Below are 21978 nucleotides of genomic sequence, written 5' to 3'. Positions count from 1 at the left end.
CTTTTGACCAAGTCCTGATTCTCCTGGTCCAGCTGCTGCCAGTGCTACAGATGTCGGGCTCGAGTCCTTCTGTCCAACTGCTCCTGCTCTGTCCTCCCGTGATCCTGAAGGTGGGCTTTGCTGAGACGCCCCACCTGAGCAATCACACACGGCCCTCAGGAGGAGCCAGGGGAACTTTGCCTCCTGCTGGTACAGAGGCCCCTGGACCCCCCGCCCCGGTCTCCTCTCTGTCTTTATTATGTCTTGCTCCTGACTCGCGTGGGCCTTTGTGCACGGTCCCAGGAAGCTTCACCGGGACAAGGCTCTGCAATTTAAGGAGACCTGGAGTCCTGTGGTCACGGGGTGGGAACTGTCTACACCAAAGTATGGGCTCCGAGGCCTGCGCCGATGGTGGGGGAGGGGAAGGGGAGACTCGGAGCCAGGCAGCTCTTCTGGTTCCTGGGGGGAACCTTCAAGGGTGTGGTGAAATCCTCCGGGCAAATAAGCACCAGGTCAGGGACTCCACCTGGGAAGCCACTGTCCAGCGGTTCCAGGCAGGTTCCCCACCCCCAGGAGCTGGTGGGGAGGGGCGCTGGCCCAGCCCAGTCTGTGGCCCTGGGTGTCGGAGGGGCCTGAGGACCTGCATCTCTGACAAGCTCCGGGGATGCTGGAGCCACTGCGCAGAGCAGCACCTTTAAGAGCCAGTGGGCGGTGAGGGCTGCTGGAGCCCCACCCAGACACACCCTGGCCGTGCTGCCTGCCCAGGGCCCATGCTGCCCTCTCATTTAGGAAACTGCCCCTAGCCATGGGAGTCTCGGCGCCCAGAAGTTATGCACTAGCTCTTCCCCCTCCTTGTCTGCAACCAAACACTGACTGACACTCCCGTGGTGATGCACATGTCAGCCACACGGTGGTCTGGTTCACACTCCGGCGCTCCCCGTGGGACCAGGCAGAAGCCCTTCAGCACAGATTGGATACATCTAGAAGATCTCATTCACTCCTCATAACAACCCGTGAAGAAACTGTGGCACAGAGAGGTTAAGGAGTTTGGCTGAGGTCACACAGCTGTCTACACATGCAACAGACACTGCCTGACCCCAGAGCCCTCCCTCCTAACCACTGGGCTCTCCTGACCCGTGACTCTGATCTGCAACCTGAAGGACAACAGCCTCTCTCTGGCCCATTCACTAAACGACTTAGAGATGCACCCTCCCTCCACCCTGGCCACAGTGCCCCGGGGTAACTTGGGTTCTGTCCATTCTGCAGAAGAAACAAAGAGAGGCTGGGAGGAAAGTGACCTGCCTCAGGCAATCCATCCTAGCGGCAGGACAGGAAGAGGACCCAGGCTTCCCGCCTCCTGGCCTGGGTATCCGTTTCTGGGGTGAGGCGAGGAAGAGCTAAGAACGCCTCCCTCGGTGGGAGAGAGCTCCCCCAGAACACAGGCCGCTCACTCACTTCCTTTCCTTTTCCTCTACCTCTGGGCTCCAGTCCCAGCCTGTTTTATTTCTTATGTTATTTTTTCACTGTTGCTCAGCCTGGCCTTGAACTTGGCAATCCACCCGACTCAGCCTTCCAAATAGCTGAGAGTATACACATGGGTCACCATGCTCGGGCACCCCCTGCCCGTCTGAATCCCAGGTATATATCTGAAAAATGAGGATAAAGTCGGGATGAGACAAAGTCAGGATGAGACACAGTGGACCGCACTGTTAGAACAGGCCACGGAGCCCCATCTGACTTATTCTCCAGCAATGATGAACTCAGCACTCTAAATTTGAGAGGTGTTTACACAGCACTCAATCTTCATTCCATTCATACAGTCACTCAACAAACCCTCTCCAGATACCTGCTGTACCCCACCCTGGAAGCTAGGCACCAGGAACATTGACTGGCACACTGGATTCTCACGGTCACCTCCTGCGGCAGCCGACATTGGCTCCATCTTACTGGAGGCTCAGAAGAAGTGCCCACGGTCACCCACCAGGCAGAGCAGAGACGGCAGGACTCCACACTCTCAGTTCAGTGCTACGCGTGGGCACCAGGCTGCCACCAGAGCAGCTCACGGCCCGAGGACACCTCACAGGGAGTTTTTCCTGGACAAGCCACGCGCCCTCCCGGGAGCGTTAATATTTAGATGAGTTTTATTTGTCTTGCTGTCCTTTATGAAGACTCCGCCGGGTTCTAAATGGACAAAGCCACAAGACGAGAGAAGCCGCACGAGAGGGACTTTTTATTATCCAGCCAGAGCCGGGGAAATGACTCCAATGAATCTCCCGTTTTATGGGCTCCAGACATTCCGCGGAGCCAGAGATGGCTTCTCAGGAAAGCCGACGGTACATTAAAAGCTCATTTTCCCAAACATGGTTCTGAATATGCGCTGGGAGGAAAGGGCCATTAGACGAGCCGTACGGGAGCCGGGCTGACGAATGGGGCTGCGCCTCCCCAGCCCTCCCTCCTGACTAGGGAGCAGCCAGGAGCTCCCGCTGCCAGGCTTGGCACCCTGCCTGGAATGACGGTTAAACACCTGGCCCCTGCACTCCCGGAGGCGGGAGGTCAGGGCACCGATTAGCAGCCTGGCAGCGGGTGGAGAGGGCGGTTCCCAGAGCAGCTAAGGGGCCATAAACCATGACAAACTGTTTCATGAATTCTAGCAGAAGAATAGATGGCTCTGAACAGGAAGGTCTGTACAGGGGTGAAGATTGCTTATTTCTGGTTTTGGCCACTGTCCTCTGGTCCCCAGGGCTCAGCCCCAAGGCCACCACCTCTAGGAAGCCCTCCCTGCCTTCACTCACCTCTGAGCCCCGCAGAACTTCCACTGTGAGCTCTGAGCCGCTCAGCTTCACGCTGTGGTCGTTTATGAGCGTGACTGGCTCCACTGGGGCTAGATACGGCCCGTGGGGCTCAGTCCTGGCTCAGTGTCACGCCCTTGCTCATTCGCTCACTCCCTCACTCATCGGAAGCCCTCATAGGTGAGATTCGGAGCCCAGGCTCCTTCCCAGGGTGGAGGATTACAGAAGAGACAAATATAGAGCACTTACTTAAGTGGGGGCCAGGCACACAGTAGGTGTTAAATAGGTATCAGCAGAGCACAGTTACAGGAAATGCATCCATTCATTAACAAAAGTTCCCTAGAGGGTCAAACGAAGTGTGGCCCATGCTGTCCAGAGGCCAAGACAAGACGTCTGGCCACACGCGTGTGCAGGGGCAGTGCGCCGGGGCTGGCTGTTGTGGTTCTGCCATGGAGGATGCTCCACGCTGGCGGGTCGCCGTGCCAGCCCCTGCCTACCAAAGAAGATGCGAAGCCCTTGGCTCAGGGAAAGTCCACTGGCTGCCGTTCTGTACCCCCCCCATCTGCTCCCAGACTGAGCCCCGAGGGCCTCCTCCAATCTCCCCTGCCCAGGTATCACTCACAAGCATTCTGCACACCTTCTACAGGGCCAAGAGCACCGGGCTGGAGTCAAGACCTGGCTGCATGTTCTGGCTCGGCCCTGTTTCTAACCAGGGTCAAGTTAATCTCTCCTTCTGTTTATTCAGAACCAAACAGATATTGAAGCTGGGCCCCTGGCTAGGTGCTGGTGCCAGGCCTGGCCTTCAGCTATCCCAGGCTGACAGAGAAGATGAGCACATAAATGGGCAGCCACAGACAATCATGCATTTAGACTGTTCCCACATTTACGTAAGGAATTATGTAAATTTTTGATACATTGTTTATCATGTTTTTTCTTTTGTGGGTGTTAACTGGGTTCTTAAAATTAACTGCTGCATTAAGCCAGGTTTGGTGGCACTCACCTATAATCCCAGCGAGTCAGGAGGCTGAAGCAGGAGGATTGCAAGTTGGAGGCCAGTCTCTGCAACTTAGCAAGGCCCTAAGCAATTTAGTAAGACCTTGTCTTGAAATAAAAAATCTGAAGAGCTGGGGATGTTGCTCAATGTTTAAGCACCCTGGGTTTAGTCCCTGGTGCCCCAAACAAAAACCAAACAAAACTATTGCATTAAAATATTATTTACTAAGTTTTCTGGGCACTACCTTAACTTTGATGATTGAGGCAAGAACTGCACATGCCTCTTCCTCGTTTCAGCCAGGAGGGTCCAGAAAACCCCAGGGAGAAGACTTCTTAACTAGGTTCTAATGCAAGGAATATGAGTTCCCCAGGATGAGGAGGGGAAGAACCTTTTAAGCAGAGGGGAGAGCATGCAGGGGTGCCCGACCAGGGTTGATTCTGGCCCCCAGTAGACATTTGGCAGTGTCTAGAGAGATTTTTTTCTGGGCGGGGATACCAGAGATTGAACTTTTGGTCTCACTGAGTCGCTTAGCACCTCGCCGTGGCTGAGGCTGGCTTTGAACTCGCGATTCTCCTACCTCAGTTTTCCTGAACTGCTGAGATTACAGGCGTGCGTCACCATGCCCGGCTACAAAGATTTTTAAATTTGATTTTGACTAGGGAAGAAGGACTAGAAGCCAGGAATAATGGGTGGGGGCCAGGGATGTGGCTAGACACCTGCCAATGCCCAGGACAGCCACCTGCAACGAAGAGTCATCCATTGTCAGTGTGCGGAAGTTGAGAACCAAGGTGGCCTCATCGCGGCACACAGAGCTGCCTCAGGCCGACCTCGTAGCCCTTCTAAGCCTCAGTTTCTGCTTCTGAAAAATGGGAATTATAATGATGCCTTGTCACAAGGCCACCAGGAGGAGGCAAGGACGCCATTTTTGCATAACAAATAAACATGTATGTACTCAATAAACATCCAGGCCCACATCGGAAACATCTCGAACTTCAGAGCAAATGGTTCTCAAAAGAGACAACGCCCCCAGGTTCCAAAGAAAACTTCCACACAGAAGAGAACATGTTTTGTTCTTTTCTGACCTTCCTTCTGGAGAAAACCATGAATCTTATCTCCCAACCAATGTGATCCGGAGCGTGGAGAGCTAGCCCGCGCGGAGTCTTATCACTGGCTTGAGTTTTAACAGGGAGTGAATTTTTATGACCGAGTTGTAAACCTTTGCAGAAATCATTTTTAAACTAAAAAACGCTGACAGATTCTTAACTACCATAGCTGCTAAATTAAGCATGAGGGATGGGGTGGGAGGGGTGTGTGTGTGTGTGTGTGTGTGTGTAAGAAAATAAAAGTGGCCTAAAAGAGTTAGTGGAGGTAAAATAATGTTCATTAAAAATAGAAAAACAAACACACGCGCAAAAATCTTTTGTGTTCAACTTCACACTCGTACATCATAATGTTCCAGTAAAAGGCCATTTCCCCTGAGATAATAAAAGAATTGAATTTTTCCTTATCGGTCATCTATTTTTCTAGCCCAAGCTATTACTCCCGCTCTGGGGTTGCTAGGCAACAAGAAATATTAATAGCAGCTTTTATTAGCTTAGCTTTTGCAGCCGAGTACCAGAATGAGAAAATGGGGAACATAAATGTGTTACATAAATCTTTCAACCTTTCAGAGCTGGTGTTAGTCTCTGTTTTCATAATGATTTATTGAAGTGATGGTTCATTTATAAGAAAAAGGAGTGCAGGATAAGAAAACGAAGCAGCCCTTGCAGGAGTGTTTGAAAATAAATAATTATAGCAAGGGAGCCAAAGCTGTTTAAAGCCATTTTTCTGAGTTTTAGAAAATGTAAAAAGACATATTTCTTTTGCTTACTGCCTCTGAAAAACAGGGGGAGGGGTTTTTATCCGTACGCTGATGCTTACAAAGAAACCTTGAGCCTCTTGTTAGTTACCCCACTGAGGACTGTCGGAGGCCCATTGTGGAGATCTGTACCCCAACTCCCACACCCAGAGGGATATTAGACAAAACATGGCACCCCTGTTTTTACTCTGATGGATCCGTCCCCTGGTCACAAGGCCAAGAGGAGTTGCCTCGGGGCCCTGCTCTTTGGCAAGTTGTGGAACTGTCACTTTTCTGTTGCTATTAAGCTCCAAGTCCTGACCAAGGTCCCAGTGAAAGTGATATGCTCTCCCCGGCCGGCCCACAGCTGCCCAGTCTCCAGCCACCGGGGCCTTTGATCTGTCTTCCCAATGCCCACTTCTCGGACCCACGTCCGTGGGCAAAAGCTCATGCCCAGCAAGTCAGGCTGGACAAATATAGAGACGAGGCTGAAGCCACCAAACCCTGTCAATAAAATGAATGCATGAACAAACACAGTGGCTTGCACTTCTCGAAAGCCTACTGTGCCCCACGTCACCTACAGCTGTCACTGAAACTTCCTAAGTTCCTGTGAGCAAGGAACCTTACCTCTGTTGTGCAGATGAGGAAACTGAGGCTGAGGGAGGCGGGCTCCCTTGCTCTGGGCACAGGGTGGGGAGGTAACGAGTGTGTGTGGGGGGGCAGCTGGGTTTGAACTTAGGTCGGCCTGAGCACAGAGCCTAAGCTTCTAACTACTGGATGATACTAAATGTCACAACAAAAGCACACAGAAAAACAGAACGTCATCACAGCAGATGACAAAAGGGGCCACACAGTCCGGCCTCCTTGCATCCACCTCTTCTACAGTGTGACTGCCATCTCTCCCTTCAAGAGGCGAGGTCTATTTCGACACCATGGACTCTGGTCACATGACTGGCTTTGGCGCATTGGACCACAGCAAATGTGATGCCGACAGAGGTTGAAAAGTGCCTCACCAAGCTGCCACCATCACCACCCAAACAAGCCCAGGTCCCCATGTGATGAGAGACCTGTGGCCAAGCCATTCCATGAGTCCCAGCTGACATTGGGCCAAGTACTGAGATGTCCACACGAATCTTGGACCATATAGTCCCAGGTAAGCTGCAAGCTGACCCCAGAAATCACCTGAGCCATGGAGATCAAAAGAACTACCCTGCTGGCTCACAGAGAATTAACAAGAATTCATTGCGCTAAGCCACCAAGTGTGGGGTGGTTTGTTACACAGCAAACTAACTGATGCAATCATAAAACAAAGACACTTATGCATTGAGAATTATAAAAAGAATCCATTGGACTAAGTGATCTCTACTGCTCCCCTGTGGCTTTGAAGTCCAGAGGAATAAAGGTTGGGGGGCCTTTGGTCCCTGTGTTTCAATTCACGTGAATCCAACAGGGACAGATCAAGCCTCCTTGGGGGAGGAAGAAACAAGCAGGGCAGGGTTGGCAGGAAGGGAGATTGGAGGGGAAGAGCTCCCTGCAGGAAGAGCAGGCGGGAGGGGTCAGGAGGTCTCTGAAGGACCCCCCAGAGTCAATACACAGGCCCTGCCCCTGAGCTGTGGGCTAGCTCATGGAAACCATCTCTCCAGCCAGCTGCAAGTGGTCACTAAGGTACTGTCCCCCAACAGCCCACCCCAGAACACTGGCCCAGGACTTAGGGTGGGAGTCCCTGGGCCTGGCCCCAGCCCTGGGTGTGCTGGGAGAAGGACGCGTTCTGGAAGGATGCTTTGAGACAGGGATCTGAATTCAGCACAAAGATCTAAAACTCAGCACAAGGGACTTTGATCCAAGTTCACAGGATGTGAGCCTCTGGTCAGTGGCCTGGGTGGCAACGGCGGTGGGGAAGTCTACTGAACCTCAAACCCATATGCTTGTCCAGTGTGGCTCAGCTGACAAGGTGATGTGCCCATTTTCCTGCTGGTGATTTCCCTGGAGCTGGGGTCCCCATCTCCATTTCACAGATGGAAAAACTGAGGTTGAGAGAGAAGCCATCGTCTAAGTTCCCCGAGAAAGCTGGGGGCAGAATGTTTGAATGACCCCTGTTTCCACCTCTGTGTTCCCTGGGGCCTGCGACTGGACCATAAAACCCCAGTGACCCAGAGAGGTCAGCCTGGGAAACCCAGAATCCTGGGCCAGCAGGATCCACGGCAAGTGGGACCTGAGCTTTTCAGGAACCCATTGCCCCTTGGCTCCGGCCTCTCCGCGCCCCAGCCCCTTCCAGGAGCTTCTCTGGCTTCAGGGAAGGTCCAAGCTCCAGGGGAACTCGTCTGAGAGCATCAGACTCCATCCCTTCCCAGGATAACCCTCCCCGGGGAAACCAGGCCCGTCAGCGCTGACGTTTCCCAAGGGCGACTCCCAAATAAATGATTTCAGACTTAACAGAAGCCGCTTAATAAATTCCACTCTTCGAGTTTCTTTGGGTATTTTAGAAACTGATTTATACATACAATATCTCTCTCAAAATGAGACAATCAACACAGGATAAAATTATTGAGTTATGAAAATAGGGGTCAGATGGAGGTGCCGCGCTTTAAATTAAACCGGCAAAATATATCTTTCATACTAAATTGACTCTTTTTGTCTTGGAAATGAATGTTTAATCAGTTAAGACGCCGAAGTCGAGGGAGAAGCCTTGAGCATATTTAATTCTGTAGAGGGACCCGATTCCAATACTGCCCGTGATTCCTGCTGGCAGCCAGACCTTTAAAGTCGGCCCATGTGGCCGACGTCACATGGGCCAGTGGGGCCGAGCCAGCCGGGCAGGGGACCGGAAGGAAGGGGTGGCCTCTGGGGTCTGAGCCAAGGGGTTCCTGGCATTTATGAGATGACTGGCCTTGTCCCTCTCTGCAGGGACAACATCTCTGGCACATGGCACCCTGTGTCATAACACCTGGCACACCTTAGCATCAGGGTGTCCTCTGAGCCACCTGCAGCAGGATTGTACCATCCCTCGGACACCTGGTGAAATTGGAAGGTGGCCAGGAGGGGACCCAGCTGGTCTGGAATTCAGGTTTTGCTGTTTAAGAACCCGATGGCATTAAATCACTCATAAAGTACTTACAGAACCCATTCTGTGTCAGGCATCACCTCCTGTATGGAGTGATAATGACAGTTTCTAAGGGGTACCTGCTGACCCTTGACTATGCTAAGCACTCCCAGGGCCTACTAGTACTCATGGTACTGAGTGTTCCCATTGTACAGATGAGGCATTAGAGACAAGGATTAGACTTTGTATCCTTGAACTCATTAGAATACTTGTACTCCTTTGATCATGTTTCCTCCCTGCAAAAGGCAGAGCCTCCAGTTAGGAAGCGATAACCCCACATCTGAGTCGGCACCCGGAGCACCGTACCCTGACCCTAGTACAACATTGCTTCATTTTTTAGAAACAGGGTGTATTAGTCAGCTTTGCATCACTATAACAAAATACCAGACACAGGTGACTTACGAAGAAAAGAGAGATTTATTTTAGTTCACAGTTCTGGAGGCTCAAATCCAAGATGGAGGGGCCACATCGGTTTAGGCCTCTGGCAAGGGCAGCCTCTCGCAGCGGGAGGGGGCACAAGAGCAGTGGTTACATCTTGAGCCAGGAAACAGAGAAAGAGAGGAAGAGACCAGGGACCCACAATCCCTTTGGAGGGCACACCCCCAAGAATGTAAGGACTCCCACTAGGTCCCTTCTCTTAAAAGCCCATAGCACCTCCTAATATGCCATCTTGGGGACCAAGCTGGATACTGCCTGGGGCCACCATCCATACTCAAACCATAGGGTGGCCTTCGCTCCATCTACACAGAGTTCCTCTGACGTCTTATAATAGCTCCTGAGCCCAGAGCACTGGCTAATACCTTGTAGGTGCTCAATATGGAGCAATGGCTGGTACCAACCTAGTAGGCGCTCAATAAAGGAGCCTGTATTAGGTTAAAAAAAGTTCCACTTACACCAAGATATCAGGCCCTAATCCTGGGAATCCATAAATGTCACTGTATTGGAAAAAAAAGGGTCTTCGCAAAGGTGACTAAGTCAAGGATCTTGAGATGGAAAGATGATCTTGGCCTAGCCCTAAATGTCATCACAAGTGTTCTTAGAAGAGGGGCAGAAGGGCATCCACTGACAGAAAAGAAGGCAGTGTCGGGTGGAGGCTGGGACCGGAGAGACCTGGCTGCAAGCCAGGAGTTACAAGAGGCGAGGACAGATTCTCCCCAGAGCCTCTGGAGGAAGTGTGGCCCTCCTGGTACTTAATTGCAGCCCAGGGTCCTGATTTGGGAGCCTGTGGATTTGCAGTCATTTGAGCAGCTGCAGAAAACACACTCCCCTGCTTCCTCAGAGCCTCCGTCCCCTGGGCTGAGCCCTCCCGGCTCCCCCCTCTCAGTGGAGCAGGCCTCCACTGGCTCTTGACACCCAGCAGGTGCTAACACAAATCCCACATCACCCGGGCAGCATGCGTGACACCCAGGGACTTCCCCTTCACCCTGCAGTTCCCACGAGTTTAACAGTCTGTCATTAGGGGCCTCTCGCCTCTTGGCCAGACAGACCCAGCGTTCAGACCCATGTTCTTATCTGGCTTCCCAGTTGGTGCAGGCCTCTCCCGGTAATAGGGTCGGCTTATCTTTCATTACATAAGGAGCGAATATAAAATCCAGCGAACCCTTGCAAAGTCAGGCTAATGGAAGAATTAAGGCCATCTGAATGGAAGAAGCATCCGAAACATGAACTCGTTATAGAGAAATCTGGAAATGACTACAAAGTGCCTGTTTGGATGGAGCCCAACACAAGCATTTCTCGAAGGAGCCAGCCACGAGGGGTTATCTTTGATAAATAGATGACATGCTTTGTAATTATCTGAGCTTCTATTACCTGGGGTCCTACAAGTGCACCTGGGAGTTTCTGCAACCTGTTCCTTTGGGTAAAGGAGATTAAAGAGGGCTGGGGCCATTCCACTACAGCAGGAGCTTGTTTTTATTACTAATAATAACAATAGCAAATGCTCCCTGATTATTCACTCTCCGCCAGACATATTACTAAGACTTTGCGTACATTATCTCAGATGGGCTTCAGTAGGACCTGGGGGCAGGGCTGTGATCATTCCAAGACAAGGGAACGGAGGCCCAGAGGTGCAGCCAGGATTGATCTTCTGTCCACGCACTAACCACACCCCACGCCGTCTCCCTGAGCCACCAGCACGTGAGCCGGCAACCTGTGGCCCAGGACTGCAGCCGTCCCCACCCCCGCACTGCAGCTCTCATGACAAAGGTGTCCACCTGGTCCTGTCCTTGTTTGTGTGACCATAAATCCTGGAGGAGTGAGGGTCTTGTGGGTAAGTCAGCTGGACAGCAGCTGAGGTGTCCACCTGCGGCTGAGGTGGAATTAAGGTCGTGGACCATGGAAGCCATCAGAATGGGTAGGTCTCTTAGAAGCAGCAGCCGAGGACCTGCATTATTGGAAGCCCCCAAAGGAAAGTGTCCCCTGAGAAGCAGAGCATCAGTTTTCACTGAGCTCTTTAGGGGTCTTGAGGGGGCTCCCCCCTCCTCCTTTTATTTCTCACCTGGCGTCACGAACAAAACCAAACCAAACCGTGAGTGGCTTAAACACAGAGTCCCCACCGGGGTTTTCAAGCAGAGGAATTTGTTGGCAATAAAAGAGTCAACAATTAAGAAATGAAAGAGGGTTCAGATGGTCAGCGAACGAGCGGTGTCTAGAGGTCCTAGGTGTCTGCCCCACTGAGCCACAAACTGGGCTGTGGCTTCTGGGCAGCCACTACAGAGATGAACCCATCCCACCCGACACCGCGGGGCTCTGATGGGAAAGTCAAGCAAGCAGCCCCTCCTCCTGCCACTGGGGTGTGCGTGACCCAAGCTGAAAAAAGCCTCCTAGGACACAGTGGCAGGTCAGTGTCGCTCAGTCATGGCGGTCCCTGGGAGACAGGGGCCTTCCCGAGACATGAGGAGTGTGCTGGAAGCCATCAGTCCTGCTGTGTGGACGTAGGCATGTGACGGGGCCCTAAGGACACAGCTGGAGTTCCTGGATTGAGCCATGCCTGAAACCCTTTGTCCACCCTTGGGTATTTCAGGCTTTTTTTTTTTTTTTGCTTCAGTTAGTATGAATTTGGTTCCTGGTGCTTAAAAATGAATATACAAGAGTTCTGATTAAAAAAAAAATACTGTTAGCTGTGAAATGGGGGGAAAAGCAAAAACAGACTCAAATAAGTTGTTCAGGAAAAGTCCTAGAATTCCCTTATGGAGACTTTTCTATTGGACCAAAAAAAAAAAAAAAGATCTAGTGATATTCTATCCACCTTGATGGGTGAAGTCAGCATTCATGCCAGGAAAGCACATCCTCCTTAGCTCAGAATCCAGGGCCATGGAGACCCAGGCTCTGCTCAGCCCTTCCCCTCCTCTTTCCCTCCTCGACTTCAGGCCTTGCTCTCCACCCTGATGAAGAGAAGGAGCCACAGGCTGCTCCAGCACAGCACACGCACCTAGTCATCTTCTTTGGTGCGTGCTATTCCTCCAGCCTAGAAGACCCCTTCCTGCTAAGACTTTGCGAATATGAACTTTACTTTGGTAATCACCCTCTTTCCTGGCTGCTTAAAGCAAGATACAATTAAAAAAAAAAAAAACACCAAAACCTGATTCCACTTATATAAAATGTCCAAACTGGGCAAACCTATTGAAATAGAAAGTAATCAGTGGTTCTCAAGGACTGGGGGTTGTCTAAAGGTACAGCTTTCTTTTGGAGGGTGATGAAACTGTCCTAAGATTGATTGTCTAGATAGTTCTATGACCATATACACAGGAAGAGCTACTGACTTGTACACTTTAAATGGGTAGATGATATGGTATGTGAATTGTACTTCAATAAAGGCTGTTAAAAAATTTTTAAATGAGATTATACTATTAACGAATAATAAAACAAATCCCAAGGTGTTATAAATAGAGCCCAGAAATGAGCCGAGTGATGGGTAAGTTTCCCTCGGTGCCGCCCGGCTTCTGCAGACTCCCATAGACGACCAACTGCACCCATACCCTGGCAGGGAGCAGGACTCTCATCACAGCTGGATATTCTGCTTCTCTCGACCGGCGTCCCTGCCATGAGTGAAGGAAGCACGGCAGGAGGTAGGACTCACCGTGGGCAGCTGGCCTGAGAGCAGATGGCCGTCCTGGGCCAGCATGTTGGACACCATGATAGCCGGGAGGTCCATGGCCTGGTAGGAGTAGGCAGGGAGAAGACCGTTGGGTGTAAGCCCGTGGCACAGCGAGTGGTAGCTGGCTTCGTGGTCCCCCAGGTGCAGGAGAGATGGCTCAGGGAGGTTGGGAGGTGTTATCGGAGGGATCTCATAGTCTTCGTTGCTCTCACTCTGGCTGTTATAGGTCTAAAACATCAAAAGGGCACGTTGGTGGGGGGTCAGTGTCTTAAAACTGCAGAACACACTCAACACCACCATAATAACAACCCTTTGGCAAAGAGAAGGGATGACTCCTCTGCAAGGCAGAGGGTCTAGGTGGCCCCCTGACTTGGAAAGACTCCTGCTCCACTCCCAAGCAGATGCTCCCTCCCACCAGAGGCTCCACACACAAAAGCCTGCTCTCCTGGAGAACAAGACTGGCTCCTGTCACCTGCTTCCCTCTGTTTGCCCCTCAGAACCAGCCACCACAGCCCACCCAAGATCCACCTTTCCACAGTCACCCATTTTACAGACTGGGACCCCAGGCTAAGAAGGAAAATGGACCATCCAAGTCAGCAGAAGAGCTGGGAATGGAGCTGAAGCGCCCAAGCCCTGCCCGGTGGGCTTTCCAGGCAGCTGGATGCTTTTCTCTTACATGTCCCCAACAGCCAGCCCAACCCAGGCCTCTCTCACGTGTCCCTGTCTTGGCAAATGGGACAAATGTTCCTCAGAAGAACAAAGGTGGAGGCTAGGGGCAATGCTGGCCACCTTCTTTCCAGTCCTTATTTGTGTATTTTTCTGGCCTTACTGAGCTGACCAGGGACCCCCAGGACAGTGGTGAACAGAAAGGCTGAGCGTGGACATGCTTGCTTCCCCCTTATTGTTATGGTCTCAATATTTTACTGAAAAGTACGATGAGCCCCCACTTCTGTTTTTTAACTTTGAGACGAGGTCTTGCTAAGTTGCCCAGGCTGGCCTCTGACTTGCCATCCTCTTGCCTCAGCCTCCTGGGTCACTGGGATCATGGACATGTGCCACCGTGCCCAGTCTAGCTGAGTTTTTTTTTTTTTTTTTATTGTGCATTTTTAATTTTATCAAATTCTTTCCCTCTGCCTCTACTGAAAGGCTCAAGTGATCCTCATTTTTAAATTCAGTTAATTTAAATGACTTTTTTGCCTTTATTCTTCTTAGGTCAGGAAGCACTATTCTTTCTATGCATTTTAGATTTTGTTGGCTGACAATTTGTTTAGGACTGTTGCATCTGGTTCACAAGTAAAATTGGCCTCCATTGTCCTGTCTTATGATGCCCTTGGTGAGTTTGGGTGTCCTAGTTGGTCTGGGGATTTATTTTCCCTTTTCCATTTTTTTAAAAAAATATATTTTTCTATGCTTAGACCTAGCAGAAAAGGGATGTCTGAGTTGGAAGACTGATCCCGGAACTGTCCAGAATTCAGCATGGAGGGACCAAGAAGACACGCATGTTACAGAGATCACATGCAGACATGACAGGTGGGTATGGTCATCCGTTCAACTGACATTATGGAGGGAAGAGAATGAGAGAATGACCCAGAGGAATAGATGAAGAGGCATGAGAATATTCTGGAACCAATGAAGGACACCAAAGGTACTGGTGAAGGTGAGGGTGAACCTATATATTCAGAGAAGGAAAAGCTGCAACCGCATGTAAGAAATAACATTTCTAACGTCTTGTGTGGTTAGATGCATCAAGTATGTGTGCTCCCCTGGTGAGGTTACTGGAGTCGGACGCCATGCCTGGTTCGCGGTAGGTGAGTCCCCACTGTTTCCTGGATGATGTCATGCGTGGTGACGTCATTATTGATGACATCATGAGCGGGGACCGGTGGGTTTGGGCAGAGCCAAGCGAGGAGCAGAGAGCACAGGACGCCAACACGCCTGATCAGTCAGTGTCCAGGGCTTTCTCCTCGGGAACCCTCACAACCCCATGGGGAAGAGCCCTAGACTGCCCTTCAGAGCCACAGGAACCAGCTCCGAGAGGGCAAGGCCCTTGCCACACTGGTACCCACCCCGGGACCCAGAACCCACCAGGCTCTTGCTCACTGGCCCCCTCTGCAGGGCTATCGTGGGATTATCTCACGGCTGGGCAGACTGTGCAGGGGCAAGAGGCCACCTGCCTGCCTTCTTGCTTCACCACCTTCTTCTAGGTTCCCCTGTTGGCATTTTATGGGCTCAGGCCTGAGCTCTCCTCTCTTCCTGCCCTACACTCTCTCCCCAGGTGGACCTCAACGGGTCTCAGCTCCAAGTCCCATTCAGCAGCCATGTGTACACCTCCAGCCTCGGTCACTCATTGGAGCTCCACAGGTGGGCATCTCAACACCACTCCACATTCCCTCTGATGGCCAGGGTGCCCCTTCTCCTACCTGAACCTGTGTCCTTCTGTCCCCCAAAATGACACTCTCCTCCATCTGTTAATAAAACCACAAACCTGGGACTCACACTGTTACCTCTCAAATCCAGCGCAACTCCTCCAAAATGTCTTTAAAATCTGCCTGTTTTCCTCCATCTCCACTGTGACTATCTCATCCCAGCCACATGCACACTCCTGTCCTGCCATCTTCTACCTTGACAATGACAAGGGCCTCTCTTACTGGTCTCCTGTGGCTCTCTCTTGTCCCTCTATTCCCTTCCTGTAGTCAGAGTGGTCTTTAAAAAGATGAACATCTCACAATGTTACTCCCATTCTTGAAATGCTGATGGCTCTCCCTGCATTCAGGATCAAGTTTCTAGCTCCAAATATAACTCTGTATGTCCTCCATGGCTGACCCATTATCTCTATAATCACAGAGACCATTCCTGGCTCCAGGCCCTTACATATGTGTCCCCTCTGCAATATGGCTCTCTGCCTGCCCCACACTCTCCCTTCATCTGACTCATTGCTGCTCATCCCTCACCAAGAGGTTGGTTTCAATGTAAGAAAGAAATCAGGAAAGCAACCCCATTTATAATAGCCTCAAAAAAAAAAAAAAAAAACTAGTCATAAATCTAATCAAAGAGATGAAAGACTTCTACAATGAAAATCACAGAAAATTAAAGAAAAAAAATTGAAGATACAAGAAGATGGAAAGACCTCCCATGTTCATGGATAGGCAGAATTAGTATTGTTAAAATGGCCATATTATCCAAAGCCACATACAGATTCAATGCAGTCCCCATCAAAACACCTACGACATTCTTCACAAAACTAGGAAAAACAGTCCTAAAATTCATTTGGAAGGATAAAAGACCCAGAATAGCCAAAGCAATTCTAAGCCAAAGAAACAATGCTGGAGGCATCACACTATGACTTCAAATTATTACTAGTGAGCTACAGCAATAAAAAGTGCATGGTAAGGGCATAAAAACAGACACACAGACCAATGGTACAGAATAGAGGACAGAGACAAACCCACACATCTACATACACTGGAGAAAAAGCAGCCTCTTTAACAAATGGTACTGGGAAAACTGTTTATCCATATGTTCAAGAATGAAACTGGATCCCTATCTTAAGCCTTGCATGCAAATCAACTCAAAATGGATCAAAAACCTTGGAATTAGGCCAGAAACTATACAACTCCTAGAAGAAAACATAGGGTGGTCAACACTCCAGCATATAGGCACTGGCATCAACTTTCTCAGTAGGGCCTCCGAAGCTCAGGAAATAATGCCAAGAGTTAAAAAATGGATGGCGTCAGATTGAAAAGGTTCTGTATGGCAAAGGAAACAAGTAGGAGTGTGATGAGAGAACCTTTAGAGTGGGAGAAAAATCTTTGCTAGCTACTCTTCTGACAGAGGTGTAATATCAAGAATATATAAAGAACTCAAAAACCAACACCAAATAACGAAATAACCCAGCCTAAAAAAATGGGCTAATGAATTAAACAGATACTTCTCCAAAGAAGACACACAAATGGTCAACAAATATATGAAAAAATGTTCAATATCATTAGCAATTAGGGAAATGCAAATCAAAACTACACTGAAATCTCATCTCATACCAGCCAGAATGGCAGTCATCAACAATACAAATAATAATAAATGCTGGAGAGGATGTGGAGAAAGGATCACTTTTACACTGTTGGTAGGATTGTCTGTTGGTATAACCACCATGGAAATCAGTATGGAAGCTCCTCAGAACACTAGGCATGGAACCACCATACGACCCAGCTATTCTGCTCCTCAATATTACACTAAAGAATTAAAATCAGCATGCTATAGCAATATGCGAATACCCATGTTTATAGCAGCACAATTCACAACAGCCGAACTATGGAACCAGGCTAGGTATCCACCGATAGATGAATGGATAAAGAAAATGTGGTCTATATACACAATGGAGTTTTATTCAGCCACAAAAAAAATTGAAATTATGTCATTTGCTGGAACATGGATGGGACTTGAGACCATTATGTTAAGCAAAATAAGCCAAACTCAGAAGGTCAAGGGTCATATATTTCCTCTCATATGTGGAAACTAGAGAGGAAAAAGGAAAAGGAAGGTGGGCGGTTATTGCATAAAAAGCAAAGGGAGATCAGTAGCATACAGAAAAGGGACCAGCGGGTGGGAGGAGGGGAAGGAGGGCAAAGTGCCAAGGGGAATATTGGGCGAGTCGTATTGTGTGCATGTACGAATGTGCCATCACAAATCCCACCAGCCATAACGCACCAATTAAAACAATCGAAAGTAAAAACAAAATTAAAAAAATAAAAGAGGTTGGTTGAAGTGTCTTCCCTGGTACTCTACAGTAGGTCAGACCCTATACAGCACCCCAAGATTTCCCAGGATTTCTCCCTGGAAGTGCTCGTCAAACTTGTAGTTCACTGACTTCTGATGAACCTGTTTGTCATGAAATGTGACTTCTGCTTGCTGTACCCCATGCTTAGGCCAGAACCCGGCGTAAAGTCTGGCACCAAAATGAGCTCAAAAGCAATTCATTGATGAGAAGGCAAGGCCAAGGGCTGACATCATAAACACGCACCTCGAGACCTTCAGCACTACCCAGGGCAGGGGGACTGCGGTCTTTATTACACAGGAGGCAGGGCTGGGTGGTGGTTAGAGCCAGACGGCTCGGGTCTGAATCCCTGCTCTGCCACTTACTACCTGTGTGATCCGGGGCACATAACTCACCCTCACTTTGCCTGGGTTTCCTCATCTGTGAAAAAGAGGGTATCAACAGTAGTACCTACAGGGTTGTTGCAAAGAGTAAACAAACGAACACATGTAAATGTGCAGGACGGGGCCTCCCCTCAGTGAGCCATCTCGTGTTAGTTATTGCCACTGTCCTGATGTCCTTGCCTGGAGTTCAGGAGATGTCAAGTGGCTATCCCAGGTACACAGGGAGTAAAGAGCAGCTCACTGGCTCAGCACCCTCTGTGAATATCCCTGAGCGGGTACCCCGGGTCTGTGCACCAAGGGTTGATGTCTATCTTCAGCAACTGGCTGCAGGTGAGAATCAGCTGTGGTGTCATGTTGCCCCATAAAGCAGAGTCTCCCTGCCAGCCTTCCTGTCTAGAGTCACCTCCTCCTGGAAGCCTTCCCAAGTCCCCTGCCTATGCTAAGTGACTCCCCTCCCGCGACTTCCCCTCCACTCCCAAGTAGCTTTGACTCCTTGATGTTTTACTGCCTCCCTCCCCCTAGATCCCAGGTTTTGTGAGGGTGGGGAACGGTCTGCCCCGTCACCAATGCCTAGCACAGTGCTTGGCACCTGGCAAGTGCTCAGTCACATGCAGTAAGTGAGATGGAACAGCCCGGGCTGGGTGAGTGACAGTCAGCAGATCTGAACAATGGGTAGCAGAGGGACTTACAATCTGTTCATATCTGTTGACTGCCACCTCCCTCCCTGTCCCTCAGCATCCAGAACAGGTGCTGGCATGTGGCAGGTGCCCAAGGAATGCCAAGTGACTGCCCAAGTCCATTCTTTTCAGTCAAAATCTGAAACCTCCATCCACTGGAACTGGCCCAAGCAACCAGAAGCTTTTTGAAAAAATAAGCATATGTTGTATCAAAATATTGAAATAACACAATTATGACAATTCATTTAAAGAGGCAATTAGCACACTTAAAAATAAGCATGCAAACACACACATGCCTCCTCCAAGTGCAATCAAATCCTAAGCCTCTGAACACCCACCAACCTGTCCTGCTACTGACTCACACTGAGTACCTACTGTGTGCCAGCCACTGCATCCAGCACTTGCATGCTCTTCCCATTTTATTATGAGTTCTACAAATAAGCGCCAATCATCTCTGTATTGCAGACACGGAAGATGGAGCTCAGAGAGAGGAGGTGTCACATAGCTAGTGAGACTCGAGACCCAGGACTTGTGACTCAGAATCCAGCATCTTCCCAGTCATCTCCAGGATTCCTATTTTAAGAGCTTGGCCACTCAACGGTGCCTCATTTGCTCTACAGAAGGATGCTGAGTTGTCCAGCTGCCAGAGCTCTGGTGTGTCCACAAGGACGGAGCATCTGTCGTGTTTTTCACACAGCAGTTCCAGGAAGGGAAGAATGCTGAGGGACTGCTCTTGGGTCAGAGCAGGGCCAAGCCCCTCTCCTGGAACTCCTGGGAGGAGGCCACAGAAAGCACTGAAGGCAGTAACTTTTCAAGGCAGCAGAGCAAAGGTGCAGAGGCAAGGCCTCTGGGCTTGAGGGCGAACCCCCCCTCAGGAGGAGGGGGGCTGGAGAAGGTCCAGTGGGTCAGCAACTAGCAGAGCCAGGGGCTCACGTTCTAGCAAACAACCAGCATGAACTCATCCCTTACCACGGGAATGTAAAATGACAGATTAGTGAAGAATCCAATCACAAAAAGTAAAAACAAAAACATTCCTTTAAATAATCCTTACTAGGAAAATACTCATAGCTAGAACCTAGAGAATGAATAGTGAATCTGAGAGAGGGATTCTAGAAAGAGCAGCAAGGTGCAAAACCTTGGTGGTTTATGACTCCAAAATGCTCACACATGAAGTAACTGCAGAGCAAGGATTCCTAAAAGAGAAGAGGTACCGGGCTGTCATGTTCACACTGACCCCAAACTAACAACAGCAGAGTTTCAGCTAGAAAATGTGTCCTCCTGAGCGGAGAAGATACAGCTTCATTATTTACTTAGAAGGAGAATATAAGCATATTTGCTACAATATAATAAAAATATTTAATATTTATATTTGCTATAATATTTTAAAATGATACATTGAGGTTTTCACATAACATTGACCATTTTAAAGAGAACGATTTGGTGGCAATTATTACATTCATTGTTGTGCAACACCACACCTCTATCTACTTTCCAAATATTTTCATTATCCCAAAAGAAGACCCTATACCCACTGTGCTGTTTCCCCTGTGTTCCCTCAACCTCTGGTGACCACTGGCCTTCACTGCCCCTATGAATTTATTTATTCTGAATATTTTCATGTAAATAGATTTTTTTTTTTTTTTTAAGCACTGGGGATTGAATCCAGGGTTGCTTTACCATTGAGCGACATCCCTGGCCTCTTTTAATTTTTTTTTTTTTTGAGACAGGGTCTCCCTAAGTTGCCCAGGGCAACTTAGCAACAACTTGCTAAGCTGTTGAGGCTGGCCTCCAGCTTGTAGTCTTCCTGTCTCGGCCTCCTGAGTCACTAGGATTATAGGCATGTGCCACTGTGCCTGGCAAACGGAATCATTGAATACAGGCCTTTTTGTATCTGGCTTCTTTCACTTAGCATATTTTCAAGGTTGATTGACATTCTCCTTAGTGTAATGTACATAAGGTTCAATTGGCATAATATTTCTGAGATTTATAGCGTGTATAATACTCCATTCCTTTTTATGGTCACGAAGTAGTCCCCTGTATGGAGATTCCATAATTTGTTTATTCATCCTCTGGGGACCATTAGGGCTGTTTCCATCTTTTGGCTCCTGTGAATGGGGCTGCTGTGAACATCGGTGGCCATGTATTTGTCTGAGTCCCTGTTTTCAATTCTTTGGGGTATATACCTGTGGCTGGAATTGCTGTCATGATAATTCGATGTTAACTTCTTGAGAACCCGCCAAGCTGCTTTCCACAGTGCTGCCCATTTTACAGTCCCCGTGGCAAAGTCTGAGGGTTCCGACGTCTCCATATCCTCACGGCCAGCATTTATTTTCAGTTTTTAAAAATCACACCCATTCTAGTGTGAAGTGGTATCGTGTGGTAGTTTTCATTTGTATTTTCTGAAGACTAATGACACTGCGCATCTTTTCATGTGATCCTGGCCATTTGCATATCCTCTTTGAAGAAATGTCTCCTCCAGTTTTCTGTCCATGCTTTCAATGGGGTTGTCTTTCTGTTCCTGACTGTGGCAGTTCTTTATGTCTTCTAGGTACCAGGCCCTCATGATATATGCTCTGCAATTATCTTCTCCCATTCTCCCTTTCTTGATAACATCCTTGGATGCGCAAAACGTTTTAATTTTGATGAAGTCCAACTCATCTACTTTTTGTTGCTCATGCTTCTAACGAACGTCATATCCAAGAAGCTATTGCCAAATCCAGGATAATGAAAAGCTACCCCCTAAGCCCTCATCGAAGAACTTCATATTTATGCTGTGGGTCCTTTTTTTAAATATTTTTTAATTTATACAAGGACACAATACCTTTATTTTGTTTGTTTATTTTTATGTGGTGCTGAGGAGGGAACCCAGGGCTTCACATGTCCAAGGCAAGCGTTCTGCCACTGAGCCACAACACCATCCACCGTGGGTCCATTTTCAGTGAACTCTTGGGTATGGCATGAAGTAGAGTCTAATTTCTCTTTTCTTTTTGCATGGCTCTTCAGTTGTCTTAGTGCCATTCGGTGGAGAGACTCCTCTTTCCCTACGATTGGTCTTGGCACCTTTGTCAAAAGCCAACCAGCCTTAGATGTATGGGTTTATTTTTGGACTCACAGCTCTAATTGTCCATATGTCTGTATGCCAGTACATGCAGTAATTAAGTGCCGTAGCTTTATAAAAATTGGGAAATGTGAGTCCTTTGACTTGTTCTTTAAGATTATTGCTCCTATTTAGGGCCTCTTGCAATTCCATATGAACTTGTGGACCAGGTTTTCCGTTTCTGCAGTAAAGGTGAGTGGAAATTTGGCAGGGACTGTGCTCCAGCTATAGTGCCATCTTAACAACATTAAGTCT

At 49.0% G+C, this 21978-nt stretch overlaps 1 protein-coding gene across 3 annotated transcripts in view; it reads right to left on the bottom strand.

Annotated features, from left to right (window-relative positions):
* Nucleotides 1–21978, bottom strand: part of Tox2 (TOX high mobility group box family member 2) — a 126073-nt gene that overhangs the window by 33029 nt on the left and 71066 nt on the right. For all 3 annotated transcript variants that reach the window (XM_027945338.3, XM_027945337.3, XM_071608947.1), the window contains exon 3: nucleotides 12778–13023. In XM_027945338.3, the coding sequence (XP_027801139.2) occupies nucleotides 12778–13023 (246 nt within the window). The remainder of the gene's footprint in view (nucleotides 1–12777; nucleotides 13024–21978) is intronic.

The sequence above is a fragment of the Marmota flaviventris genome, chromosome 2, assembly GCF_047511675.1.
Source record: "Marmota flaviventris isolate mMarFla1 chromosome 2, mMarFla1.hap1, whole genome shotgun sequence".
Lineage (NCBI taxonomy): Eukaryota > Metazoa > Chordata > Mammalia > Rodentia > Sciuridae > Marmota > Marmota flaviventris.
This window is presented reverse-complemented; position numbering and strand designations above follow the sequence as displayed.